This window comes from Halictus rubicundus, chromosome 1, assembly GCF_050948215.1.
Source record: "Halictus rubicundus isolate RS-2024b chromosome 1, iyHalRubi1_principal, whole genome shotgun sequence".
NCBI lineage: Eukaryota > Metazoa > Arthropoda > Insecta > Hymenoptera > Halictidae > Halictus > Halictus rubicundus.
The window spans coordinates 25,273,481-25,288,079 of NC_135149.1; the positions used below are offsets into that span (position 1 = coordinate 25,273,481).

At 35.0% G+C, this 14,599-nt stretch overlaps 1 protein-coding gene across 4 annotated transcripts in view; it reads left to right on the forward strand.

Annotated features, from left to right (window-relative positions):
• LOC143358736 (myosin-IIIb) overlaps nt 1–14,599 on the forward strand; it is a 43,300-nt gene that overhangs the window by 17,213 nt on the left and 11,488 nt on the right. For 2 of the 4 annotated variants that reach the window (XM_076796098.1, XM_076796114.1), the window contains exons 1-3: nt 10,253–10,386; nt 12,522–12,856; nt 13,233–13,514. In XM_076796098.1, coding sequence (XP_076652213.1) covers nt 10,371–10,386; nt 12,522–12,856; nt 13,233–13,514 — 633 coding nt within the window. In that variant the 5' untranslated portion in view covers nt 10,253–10,370. Of the gene's footprint in view, nt 1–10,251; nt 10,387–12,521; nt 12,857–13,232; nt 13,515–14,599 lie in introns of those variants that run through there. The other 2 variants (XM_076796124.1, XM_076796104.1) reach the window with 2 other exon arrangements.

Below are 14,599 nucleotides of genomic sequence, written 5' to 3' on the forward strand. Positions count from 1 at the left end.
TGAAAATCTCAGGTGTGGAAGCTCGTTAGCTCATCAACGAAGCAGACCGTGTTCCACGCTACTTGCTGGTACCGCACAGAATTAGAACGTACAGTCTCGATAACGTAATTCGATGAAGTGTATCGCATGTCGTTGTCGTATTTCTTGTCTCGTAACAATCGAAAACCGGTGTACCCTGAGTCACATGGATCTGATAACTTCGGCGGATCGGCTATCGCGGCTGGCCGAGCTTCTGGAACATGTGCGACAATTATCTGCACTTGAAAACGTACATTAACCAAAATAACAGACAACGCGTCTCAGCTTTGGCTTCAAAATGTTTTCCTCGCTTTTGCTTCTCGCTTCAATGCAAGAGGAAAACTCCATTTGCAATTTCTCCTTTCGGTAAGCAGAAACGAGTGAATTCATTTCACGTGGTTCGAGAACACCAAGTCATTTGCACAAGTATTTTTACTTGATGCTGATTATGCTTCAATTATATTGTGTATTCGATTTAATGACGTACTCGACTGAACTTTCTATTAAAAGAAAATTCATATCGACAGCAAGAATTTATGGTAATTCATTTGTAAATAATATTGTGTTTTCGATTTAATTATATATTCAGTTCAATTCGTATTAACTTATGAAGAATATATATTAATTAAAAGAGAGTTACGTTTTTGTTTGTATAGACTTAATACAAACAAAAATAAATAATGGAATAAAAATAGATTATTATTTTTTTACATATAAATTAGAGCATGAAATGCGTTCGAAATAAAAAGTTATTGATTTCTATTTTTTTTTGCTTTCAATGATATTGGTTACGACATATAATAAATATTTGTTATAAGGTGATGCTTGTTTCGGCGACACCATTATCTTCTCCAAAAATACAGCTCACATAAATAAGCAAATGTGAAATTATTTTTGGACAGACAGATGCACGATTGATTTGTAAACGAAAATAATTTTAAACAAAGTTGACCACGTAAGACACGTGGAGCAGACTTTGAACAAGGCTGTAATGCGATTAATAACGAGCTACCAGTGTTACTTTTGTAAGACTTCACACTCTCCGGCGAATGATTAAAAAGAACACAATGCCTGTGTTGGAGCGTATCGAGCATGAACGCAAACAGTGGTCAAAGGTTGGAAAGTAGGGCTATGCATTATTGTAGAATTAGCACACTTTTACGGTGTCACGAGTGGCACTAACGGAAAACTCATGTACCTACAAAATGTTAACAACAATCTAGACCAAGGATTTTGTGTGTTTATGACAAAATTCGATTAACCAAAACTTAAATCCAACAAAGTGTCATTGTGACAAAATACCATTAATTATCGCTGGATTAATTGAAAGATACAGAGACTGCATAAACATTTATTTCGGACTCCTGCGAGTTCTAGGCCTGTGCCGGAGTCATTTCTGACCCACGCCGATATTTCACTAGTTTTCCTTCGATATAAGGCGATGGCTCGGGACCGGCTTTCGTCGTATTTCGGATGAAGATGAAGAAGGGGGGACAGCGATTTTCTTATTTCGAAATAAAAAGCGTCATCTTATAACGGAATAAAATCGTACAAGTTGACGATCGCTCGAGCTTATCACCACCATTAATTATCCCCACGTTAATCAGTCAAAAGTAATAGAACAGCGCTTTCAAATTCTTTAAACATTTTTACTGCGTCTGAGCTGCTCAGTCCTGTCATGAATTCGCATAAATCTAATTACCACGACACAGTGCTTCAAATCAAACCACGTTCATCGAACGGTGCACCTATAGCGCCAACCTTAAAAAGTCACGTTCGTCGCAGCTTCTTTATGACATGACATGTGCGATTCCGCAGATGGACTGCGGAAACGGACCAAACGAAGTGCGCGAAATCACCGTGCCCGACTATGTCAATTCATGCCGATGCAATTTTTCAATGCCCTCGGTCATGCGCGACATTATTCGGCACGGCAAGGGCAAAAATACCAAAGAAAATGCATTTCGCGTTACTTAAAACCGTATAAACAATTCCAACTCATTGCACTCTTAGACCTGAAAATTAATCACAAAATGGGAACTTTATTATCACTAGACTGCGGATCTTTATGCAAAATAAAATTTTTTTACCTAAATTGCAACGAACTGAAATGAAATAGAAATTTATTTTCCTTCTTATTATGTTTAGCAGATTGCAAATAATACAATAGTATGCTTAAATTTTTCCAATATTTTTGCTACTTAAAATTACACAATTTTTGACATAAATGCATAAAATCCACAGTCTAGTTATTATGTAAAGAACAACGAAATTCTAATCCTCGCCAAAAAAAAAAATCGTACGACAAGAGGTTAACTTGGAAAGTTGTTTTCTTCGTATTCACTTTGCGTCCAATTCTTTTTTTCTTTCGGGAAAAATCCATCGGCACGGGGGCAGATCGATAAAAGAAACTCGGTGTCGTTCGATGACCGATGTCGCAGTGTAACGATCTCGCGTAACAGATCGTTCGATTCCAATGTTCGCTGCGCGAAACACGTGTGTTCCCCGTCTACCGGAATTAATATCGCAACTCCGTTCTGCTCCGACAAACATGCGGTATCGATTTCGAGGAAGCGCGATCCGATTTTACGTGGCGATAGTTCAGGCGAAAAAAAAATGGAAGAAACAAAGCCACAGAAAAAAGGCCAGGGAAATCGAACTCGGTCAGCGATCGGTTTGCGGGATCGGCTGCGAAACCACCGATCAAGAATTTTCCAGCCGATTCGCGACGCGATGCGGAAGTATGCGCATTGAAAAATATCGAAAAAATACACTGATGTATTTTTTCTGATGTATTTGACACGATTGTTGAATCGTTTACTAAGCTGCGTTTGAAATATAAAATATTAAAATAGTAAGCAAAAATAGTAATAAAATACCAAATATATAAATTATACTTAGTTGCGTAAATAAAATTGCGATTAATTGATTGAATTTTATTTTCTAGTAAAATAAACTTATTTTCTATTATCTTGAGAATATTTAGCTCTGGATTTGGTTTTTCTTTCTCATTATTGTAGTCAGCTGTATTCGATCCCAATATATTACAAATCCTATTTTGAGAAAATGAAGGTCACTTTTTTTATATTTTGATGGTAATAATTGATTTGTATGAAATGTTTCGACAATTTGCGTAATGGTTGCCATGTTTTCTCTACGATTGCGTAAAGTTGTGATGTTGACGCCGTTGATGGTACACACTATACCGTTACGTCGTCACGGTGTGCAAATGAAACCAGAACCGTGAAAAAGTGTGCGTTTCAGAATGACTTATGTTTTAATAAATCCATGATAAACGTCAAATCATAGAGCAGATTGTAATAATAGATGTGTCTACGATTTGTTAACAATAATATTTACGTCGAGCACGGGACCAGTATAAAAAAGGAATAACATGCAAAAATTATGATTGCAATGTGCTAATAGATTTTTCAATAAAGCTTGGAATAAATTACATTATATACATTCACACGTTTTCAATGTAATAAACTATGTATTATTCAGTAAACGTGGCACGTTTTACATTAATTCATTCTCAAACTCTATTTTTGTATTTTTCAGTGTGAAAAGTGCAAACGGGTCAATTTAACGTAAAAAATATAAAAATCAGACCAAATTCTCACACGTGTATACTCCAATGTATTTTTTGTTAACAACGATGTGTCTGCTTTTATTCGAATTCCAGAATGACTATTAAGATTGTAACATTACACGGTACTATTCCTCCGTCATTTTACGTGATTCAGAAGATAGTATTAGTAAGAATAATTCAGGCGAGTTTCCCAGGTACGCCGATTTTCCTGGATATAATTGCGCGTAAAGTAATTAGCATAGTGATTCAGTTTAGAGAGTATTGTTCGGGGCGTTTGATACTCTCATCGTTATGCTGAAGAGGTATGGCTATTGATGGCATGCACTATACCGTTAAACCGTCACGCTGAAAGGATTAAACAGCGGAACCGAGAGCGTCTGTGTGCGATTGAAAAAGTTTCTGACCTTTCACTTTATCTAGCTTGTCATCCGACCAGTTTTTTTGCCGAAAACGGAATCTGCCAAAACTCAGCGATCCCAGAAATTAATTTAAAACACTGATACGCTAGAGTACATTCATAATTATTTGCAAAATACGAAAGCCTAATCCACGGTACTAGTAGCAAAATAAAAATCCTCTTAAATAATAGAACATTTTAATATATTTGTTCGACTTCTTTTATAATATTTTTCAAACTTGGTTTCAATTTTGTTGAAAATCGTCTTCATTCCTCGTGTTAACAATATAAGTTATTTTCATTAATATTATTTTGAAATATAATGAAATATAAATTTCAATCTGTAACTTTGTATTTATGCAGCAAAAGAACTCATGCTTGTTATACTCTGTGGTGTCGATTACAATACTCTTACTATACTAACACGTACACGTACATGTTTTTTCAAAAGAATTTGTAGTACTTCATTATACAAATCTGCTAGAAACGTTTGTAATTTGTCATTCAGAAACAATGCAAGAAACAAAGATCATTTGTACACTAAAATTGATAAAATTATTAACCGTAGCATTAAAGAATAATTTTTTGACAAATTAAAAATATTGTCAGGGTATTGTGCAATTTCCTGTGATCGAACATCGCGTTAGATGTACGCAGGCAAGCAAATTATCTTTTTCCAACTATTTATAACTTTCTTCCATTAATCTTTGTTTGCATTGTTGAAATCATGTTGCACACAATTTGTGTATAACTCATCGTGATGATCTGCCTTGAAAATATGTAGAATTTATTATGACGCAAACGCACTACATTTGCATAGAAACGATTTCTAAAGGAACCACGCTTCGTTTAGCAAATGCAGTTTTGAATATGCATCTAGCAGCAACTTCGTTGCAGTTTTTCTTCACTTCGACCTAGCTGTAATGTATATTGCGACATTGAACTTTCCGTGAGAGTTCTCTGCGAAATGTCTACTAAATTTTCTTTTCTCATCGTAGCATAATTTATTGAAAGAGAAAATTTAATCGAGATGGGAATGTAGTTAATTACTTTTAATAGAAAATGTTCGCATAGAATCTAGAGAGAAAATTGTATTAAATGAAACATTGTAGTTTTCTTTATTGAATTCAATCTGTTTATTGAATAAATTATCATACTTACTCGATTATTATTTTATACACATTTTCATGACTCAGACATTATTGTGAGTATCGCAATTTGTGTAACTCTGTTGTGAACGTTTATGCAAACTCTCATTTTAATGGTCAAACTTTAGGGTGCATAAATAAAATTCTATTTTTTGTGTTAGTAGATTTTTTAAATAGATGAAAAACTTTATATGAAGATTGATATGATCTTTCTATAAGTTACTACTACTAATGTTTAAACAGGGTAAACATATAGTAATAACAGGGTTGTTAAACATAAAAAAGACATAATTCTATTTTAAAAAGTTAATACTTATCCTTACATTTTCCAACTAAACAAAATTCTGCTCGTGTTATAATGATTTAATCCATGTTTCTCTGCAAATGTTGATGTAAATGAAGATGATAATATCAATCGACCCATTTCGTAATATAATTATGTGGCATGTACCATGTTAGTATAATTTTCAACTTAAGAAGAAATTCTAATTTCGTTAGGATAAACCAACTGTGCATATGTTAGTGAAAATTTGCAAACTTATTAATATACATATATAGTACAATCCTGTCATGAATTTTTATACTTTGTTATCGTGAAGACTGCAGAAACTATTTATCAAGAATGCTTGCTTGGAAAAATAATTCTAGATTCGTATGCATGGTTGTATTAACAGAATTCAAAACCATTTTTTATTAAGATGACTGTAAGTGACTACTGAACTGTGAAAAGCAAAAAGTTTTTATCCCAATTATTCTTGATTTTTTAATAATATTTCAAGGTCCAGATCATAGTAAAGATTATAAATATTTCATGAATACTTCGGAGAATCAAATCTTTTCCACGGTTCAAAAATTCATTAGTCCTGTTCATTGAAAATTGTTTCGAAATTTTTATTGTAGATAACTGCGGCGTCAATTATCGCGCAAACTATCCGTGAGGAATATTTTTCGAACCGGTCTGTTTCCTCGATGAATAGTTATTACCGTCTTTAAGATAACAATGTTATAGAAATTCACGGTTGTAATTTCAATTTATACATATAAATCAACAAGATTCGCACACATAACTAATGCAGTTTATTAGAAAAATTCGAAAGAATTGATGGACAAAAGCCTGATGTAACAACCTACGTACAATATAATGAAGAAACTCTTTGTGGAACGATGGAGTTAACTAATTAAAATCGATAATTATGAGTAATGAAATTCGAAAGTTCGTAGCCAATGACACCGTTGGGACTCGGAAACCAGGTAATAAGAATAACTGTTAAATGCCGCTCAGGCCTGCAAATTATATTAAAATCACAAAAAATATTTATAATTCCGAGTGGTTCTAATTAAAAACGATATTCACGTTTAATGAAATGTTGGTAGCAAATTACACCGTCTTAACTGAGAAACCGGTAGGCAATAACAATAATTATTAAGTACCGTTCAGATTTGTTACTTTTTGGTATTATTTTTTTTTTACTAAGCGTTGTACAGTATTAACATCTGAATGGTGGGGCTTGGTTAGATTTTGACCCAGAGTTACAAAAGTTCCACCTGAATTCTAACTTTCCAGTGGCCAGATCAAATTATTATATCATTATATCATTATATCCCAAAAGTGCTGTACTTGTCATTTGAAGCAACTTTTCCCTTTACGAAAATGTTCTCCGCGGCTTTGTTAAGGAGTTATTAACGAAAAACACGGACCAATCCGATCGCGAAGGGACTCCGGTTCGACCAATGCCAACGCCGCGCTCAACGCAACATGTCGCCGAGGCGGAGTCTGTCCGCTGTAGCCGCGCTAGGATTGGTCCGTGTTTTTCGTTGATAACTCCTGAACAAAACGGCGGAGAACATTTCCGTAAAGGAAAAAGTTACTTCAAATGACCTCGGGAATCATCTCTTTCAAGGAGGTACATTTTTGGGACACAAAATAATGCGTTAAAACTTGAACGGACCTAGTCTTGCGAAGGTTAAGAAGAAGCTCCGTATAGACCTAATTAAAATCGATAACCACGAACAATAAAACGTTTGCAGTCAACGGACAATTATGAAGTGCCGTTCGAGGCCAGTGAAAATTGAAGTCATGATAATTATTGATCACTCCGTGGATCTAATTTTTTGACCGAGGGTTGTGCGGTATTGCGACGAAGCTCCGCCGTGGAGTCTAATTAAAATCGATAATCATGAACAATGAAATGTTCGTAGCCAACGAGACCGTTGTAACCGAGAAGCCACGATGTTCGTGACTTCGTCAGCTTATGCGCTAGTTAATGTGGTTCAGCGATGTATTGTCCAAGGCAGCTGGATATCCTGACGCAGCTCCAAGAGACATTACTTTACAGTTCGGGCCTTTAAGCCAATTTCACGTCGGGTTTCTTCGCTCTAATACCCTTTCGACCACGTGACCGCGTGCACGGTGATTGGTTATTGTTTACGATTGGCAGGCTCGCGTGTAGGTATCGAACCATGAAATTTCAGAGACGAGAGAGGCGCCCGTTCATTTTATCACATAGAAATCAGATCATAATCATCGCCACGGATCGCTGTTATTCCCAAAGAAATTGACAATGCTTTCGAAATGATCGATGACCACGATATTCCTAGAAACGCGAGCATCGATCTGTGAAATTGACAGGATTCCATTATAGTATTCTAGGCCGAAGACACTATACTTTTCCCTGTTGTTTTTAACAAATAACCGCCGATTTCGTGCAATTTTCATTCGCAAGTCCTGCCCATGGAGAATTTTGAAAAATTTATAAATAAATCAAATGATATGGTTGTCTCTGACAAAATTGAAGTTGATTGAAATTTTGAACGGTCAATGTTCTTTCAAGAAAGAATGGAAGACTAACGTTTGAACAGTAATTGTTTAAAAATTGAGAGATTTAATGGTCGTTGGAGATCGGAATGAAAGAAAATGTACGTGCAGACTCTGGTTTTATTTTGGTTTGGATATTTGCATAAAAATTCACAGTCTAATTGTCATGCTCTTTTTTCCAAAGAAAGGTGTGTTGGTACGGTGAAGTTCTAATTTGGGAAATATAGTTCTTCCACGTATGTAGAACACGTCCATTTGACAAAACATAAATCTTACGGTTCGTTATACGTTTACATGTGATCTGTGAACGTTTAAAATGCAGAATCACATGTAAGCACACGCAAATTGTTTCATAAATGCGAAACACGGCGAGGACTCGCAGATTTGCTACACTTCACGCCGGTGAGCATACTACTGTGCGCAATTATTAACACTTGCTCGTGCACGCTCACAAGATTATGAAATTATCTGTGTACTTTGCCGTATCCTTTTATTTAGATTTATGAGTTTCATGGAAATTTTAATTGCCGGCTATTGCCTTTCGGAGAGAAAAGAAATGAATGCATACGGCACGACCTACAACCACTGCAACTATGATGCTGCACTTTTTTAAACGCTTTTTCCAAATTTATTCCATTTCTCGAAGTGATTTTAGCCTCATCAAATCATTTTAGTTCAGCTCCTTAAAATAATGGTAATCTTATACTACCAATTTTTTGGCAATCTGACAGAAACTGTTTAGGTTTTTGCAGGTAAAGTTAAGCAATTTTAAAAAAATTATATGCACGCAAATTATAGCGAGAAAATAATTTCCATGGAGATCAATGTGAAAATAGCACGATAAAAGTATTAAGTAATAACATTATCATGGTGCGATTAATTTTCGTGAATGAAGAAGCTATTCTGTTGTTGGAAACTATAGCTGTTGTTTTTTCTGTGATCCATAAATGTCCTGTTTAATTTCATATTACAAAATGCCATTCAAACCCACGAGTGGCTTCGACGTTTAGGTGGCTTCACCCATTGACACAGTCACACATTGTCATGTACACGGGATACTTCTTACTTAATAGTACATTTGCATGAATTATAATATAAACGGAATATCCTTTGTCATAGTTGTTTTCTTAAGCAAATAATTGATTTAATGGAACTTATTATTTCAATAAAAATATGAATCAATGATATTATAAAGCTTATAATTTTGGAATCCACTGAAGAGCATCCTTTAATCAACAATTAAACAAAAAAAAAATGAAAATAGAATGCTGAACACTGAATACGACAAGTTAATTTGCAATTGTACACGCGAAACTAACAGCATGATATAAATCTACATGCGTACGTATCTGTGACACTACATAAACATAGATATCAAATTGATCCCATTGAGCATTTTACTTTTTAATGTGTCTAAAACATGAAAATGAAAACTTTCATTTAATAAATTCACAAACATTCACACAGATAAAGTAAAATAAAACATACTTTTCTAATCAATAAAATAGATAACGTTCGTTAATAAGATGTAATAACATTGTGCCGAACAGAAAATAAATGCATTTCAGCTAGCATAAATAAAAGTTTATATGTATTTAATTAGATACTTTGGCATACTAATTGGACCGCAGATCGTTATCAGTGCATGTGGAAATTAAAGTATAAGGAAACGTACATTTTCTAATTAATATTAATCAGAATTATCTTTATTTCATTGTAACCTGAATAAATCTTTCAGTAGACAAAACGATAATACTTCAAATGCTTCCTTAAAAAAAAATGTCTCACAATAATAAAAAGTAGACTAAAAATTTGTAAAGATATTGTTACATTGTTTTCTCTCATCTCTTACCGAGACTTTTTTTAGATCGACTTGGAACATTTTTCTATCGCACAAAAGTTCGCAGTCATATAATAAACGATGTAATTAGGGGTGTAGGGGTTTAAATTGGCCAGTAAATATTCAGAAATACCGAAACGACAGATTTAGGGTACGACGCTCGGAACCAACTCGCGCAGATGAAAGCGTTTGATCTTAGCGTGTTAATTGACACTGGTTTTCCGGCCGGGAGTCCTACTTCCCCAGGATGAGGACTATCAGATTAGCAATGCGATTCTAAGCCAATTCCCCCCGTATCGTGGAATTAATATCAAGACTGCGAATTAAACTGACAGAACTACACGTGGCGTGGTCTTCTTACGAGACCTATTTCTGAGTCCGAAGTGCGCCGGTCTTACCGAGCGCAATCCTATTAAGGGGTTAACAGGTATCTGGTTAGAAAACGAACGACCCAGTCGTACCTCGTACCTGGCCCAGTGAGCAGTGAACATTAATATCACTTGCACTTAAATGAGGCAACGAGCTTTTTAACGTCCCGATTGTCCGAAACTGTTCCGAACATGGGTGATATAATCGGTTAGTCGACAAAAAAAAGAAACAATAATCGCGCCCACCTAAACCCGTCGTGCACCGAGCTGAATCCCAAGTGCAGTGAAAACAACCAGAAAGCGTATTTTCAGAATTTACTTGTGACCACGATATCTTACTCTCCTATCGAAGGACCGAAAGGTTTTGGACAATGGTGAACCTTAAAAATTGAAAAAGAAAAGATCACAGTTACAAAATCGTTGGGCAGATAATAATTTTGTTCAATGCGAAGAATAAATATAATCCGAGGAATGAAATTCGATTGTTTACTTTGATTCTGTTCGGCGGAGCAGTGAACGAAAATGTTGTCATATTTGATTTGCAAAACCTTGGAAAATGTAAATTCGATTATTATAAGAAGATGTAATATTCAGTTATATAACCGACTTTGCGGACTTACAGAAGACCTCTTGCTCGTATTAACCCAATTAGAAAACCCGCTTTCGAGGTCCGAGCTGTCCGCAAAAACTATAACTTTCTGTTAGATCATTTCCACTTTCTATTTAAATCGTATCCGTAATAGACAAGTGAATATAGTTTATTTTATTTTGCGGAATCGTGTAACGTATCCCGAGCTTGGAAACTGGACTTTAAATATGAATAAATAATTTTCTCTTTGACACTAATCGTTCGCGACAACATTTACTGCTGATCCGTGCATTTACCGATGCACGAACAATGCAGCGGCGAGTTTTCTTTTCGCGGTAAACCGCAACTTTCTATGGAGTCACTGCGCTACGAAATTACTTCACTATAGTTTCCGCTCATCTGCCATTAAACCTGAGGCTGCAAGGTGTAAAACATTATTATCGTAATTTGCTCATTCACTGTTTAGAATGTACGGGATCCGTGGCATCATAATTTCTTTTTCCTAATAAAGCAGCGTAGAATAATGGGTTTCGACGTTTATACACCGCTAATAATGAATCACAGATATTAGGCGGGAAACACTTCCGGTTGTAACTCAAGTGTACCGTGCAAATTCTGGCGGCTACGTTGAACCTGTAACTGTATAGTCTTCATAATTAATCTAAGACTGTAATTATCAGTCTTTATTACGGCCGTTGTTGCTACTGTTATTAAACTTATTATTTATTATTAACGGTTGTTCGCGAATTTAAAAACTATTTGATCAACGCTGGTTACTTCATCTCAAGATTCTACACTTCTTTTGGAAAAGTAGTGCACCCCATTGGTTATCATTCGACTGCTGATTTTTATGCAAAATCAAAATTCTTTAAGTCGATTGTCAGAAACAGAAATTAAATTGACGCGTGCGTCCCCTTTTAACAATTTTAATAAGTCTTACATAAGTTATTATAAGTTCTTATACAGTATATTGTTAATTTTTTGTTGTCACATAAAATTTGCAGTCCGCTTGCCATAGTGAAACGAGTTCAACTGTCATTTGAAAGTGCAAAATGATCTCTTCCTTGAGATTCAAATTGCATTAATACAAAAATAAACTACTACACAGAATTCGGTTGTCAATTTTCTAGAATTGAGCTGAAAATAAAATAAAATAAAAATTCTACAGAGAATTTAATTGTCCAGTTTCCAGAATCCAGCCTGAAAAAAATAAAATAAAAATCCTATGCAGAATTCGATTGTCAAATTTCTAGAATCAAGCCACAAAATAAAATAAAATAAAAATCCTGTGCAGAATTTGATTGTCAATTTTCCAGAATTAAGCCACAAATAGAATAAAATTAAAATTCAACAGAGAATTTAATTGTCAATGTTACAGAATCGAGCCTGAAAAAAATAAAATAAAAATCCTATGCAGAATTCGATTGTCAAATTTCCAGAATTAAGCCACAAATAGAATAAAATTAAAATTCGACAGAGAATTTAATTGTCAATGTTACAGAATCGAGCCTGAAAACAATAAAATAAAAATCCTATACAGAATTCGATTGTCAAATTTCCAGAATCAAGCTAGAAATAAAATAAAATAAAAATTCTATGCAGAATTCGATTGTCAAATTTCCAGAATCAAGCTATAAATGAAATAAAATAAAAATCGAATGCTGAATTTGATTGCCGATGTTCCAGAGTCCAGTCATAAAATCTAAATGTGATATTTCGCAGGGACTATAATTTTTGTTTGCTTCGTGTTCCAGAAATGACAGGAGGTGGGACCAATATGGCGTACCACGGGCTGAGTCAGCACGTAAATTTCGACGTGATACCCGATCCCGGGGATCGTTTCGTCCTGGAAGAATTAATTGGCGAAGGCACATACGGAGAAGTATACTCGGCGCAGTGCAACGAAACGGGCAACAAGGTTGCGATCAAGATATTGGAGAACGTGGCTGATAACATCGAAGAGATCGAGGAAGAGTATCTCGTGCTTAGGGATCTCAGCCTTCATCCGAACATCCCCGTTTTCCACGGGCTTTTCTTGAAAAGAGCGAAGCCGGCTCAGGAAGAGGATCAATTATGGTTCGTCATGGAGGTATTGTCGCTGTAATTTTCGACTCATAATACAGGCAGGAAAGCATGACAGATGTGCAATTGAAATATAGTGTGTCCTTCGGTGTCTTAAGCATTAACGTCGTCTTCCTTGTCATTTATCATAGAGCAATCAGTCGATCGAAAACCGCCGACAAAAATGATATTGGACGATTATGCAGAAAAAGTTGAACAAGGGGTTACATCAATTTGCAATTATAAATTAAAGTATATTTTCCGCGACAGTACTATAAAGAATATAATCAATTTATTTATCTTGAATTCAATAAGCTAAACTTGCACCGATTACTTAATGGACTCTCAAATCCAAATTTTCTTTTAATTGCCTCCGAATAAATGAAAAGTGATCTTTGTTACAGCTGTGCACCGGAGGATCGGTAACCGATCTCGTGCAAGGTCTCAAGAAAAGAGGGAAACGTTTGACCGACGATCAAATAGCTTATATTCTCCGAGAAACGGTGGAAGCTTTAATTTATTTACACACCAATCATTGCATGCACCGCGACGTGAAGGGGCATAACATTTTGCTCACCGAGGATGCGAATGTTAAGTTAGTCGACTTCGGTGTGTCCTCGCATCTTGCAGAAACGCTCGCAAGGAAAAATACTTCTGTTGGCACGCCGTACTGGATGGCACCTGAGGTGAAGTATAAATTTTCATCGAATTTATCACACAAAATTCCTAAAAGAAAGAATAACAAATTGTAGGTATGTTACGCTATTAACATTACATTTATCACACAAAATTCCTAGAAGAAAGAATAACAAATTGTAGGTACGTTATGTTATCAATATTGTCGATTGCTATTTTAACAAACCCAATTTTCTATGATCATTAATTACAAGTTTGCCGACAATCCACTAATCTGGCTTCTAATTTTATGCAAATGTATCCAAAACACTTCCATGATTTTTCAACGTAAAACGTAGAAAAAATTGTTATTAGAAACATATATTATTTTGCAAAATTGTCTGCACGCAATTCAAACCGCTTCATTTGTTTGAAATAGTGTTCGGTTTGTTCAGCATTTTCTGTGTTAATATAGTCACGAAAGTTTACCATGTTTTCACAAGAGTTTCATTTTTGAAACCATTCTGACGTTGCGCCGCTAAAATTGGAATACAAATTACTCGAAATCACTACTAATTGTTATGCTCTATTTTACTTTATGTTGTTAGATACGCGATGAACGCATTTATAATGTAATGATTATAATAGTGATAGTCAAGGAATATATCTTCGCAAGTTTCGACCTAATTATTCAAGATTGCACACAACGTTGCTAAAGCTAAAACTGCTCCTCAATACATGGACTCAAATTAACAATAAAATATTATCTTTGGCAATTGCTGTTACATGAATAAAACGAAAATTTGTTGTAGAAATATCAATCATAAAATATAGTAAAATAAAGGACGTTTAGTTGTTTAAAGAAAGTACCTAGGAAGTCGCACCACTTAATGTTTTAAACAATCTTCTGCTTAAAATGTTTTAAGTTCAAATCGTGTTTGTTCGAAACGAAAGAATTAAACATTTTTCATGTACTGTAGAACCTCCGTTATATAAAACAATTGGGGGAAGAAAGAGTTCACATAGGAAAGGGTTCACTTTTTTTAATGTTGAGTAACCCTTTTCCGTGAATTTATTAATTATTTGCAGAGAAACTAAAAAGCCTACTACTTTCCAAAATGATCTGTGTCACTCTCAATTTTTCCTCCACTTTACA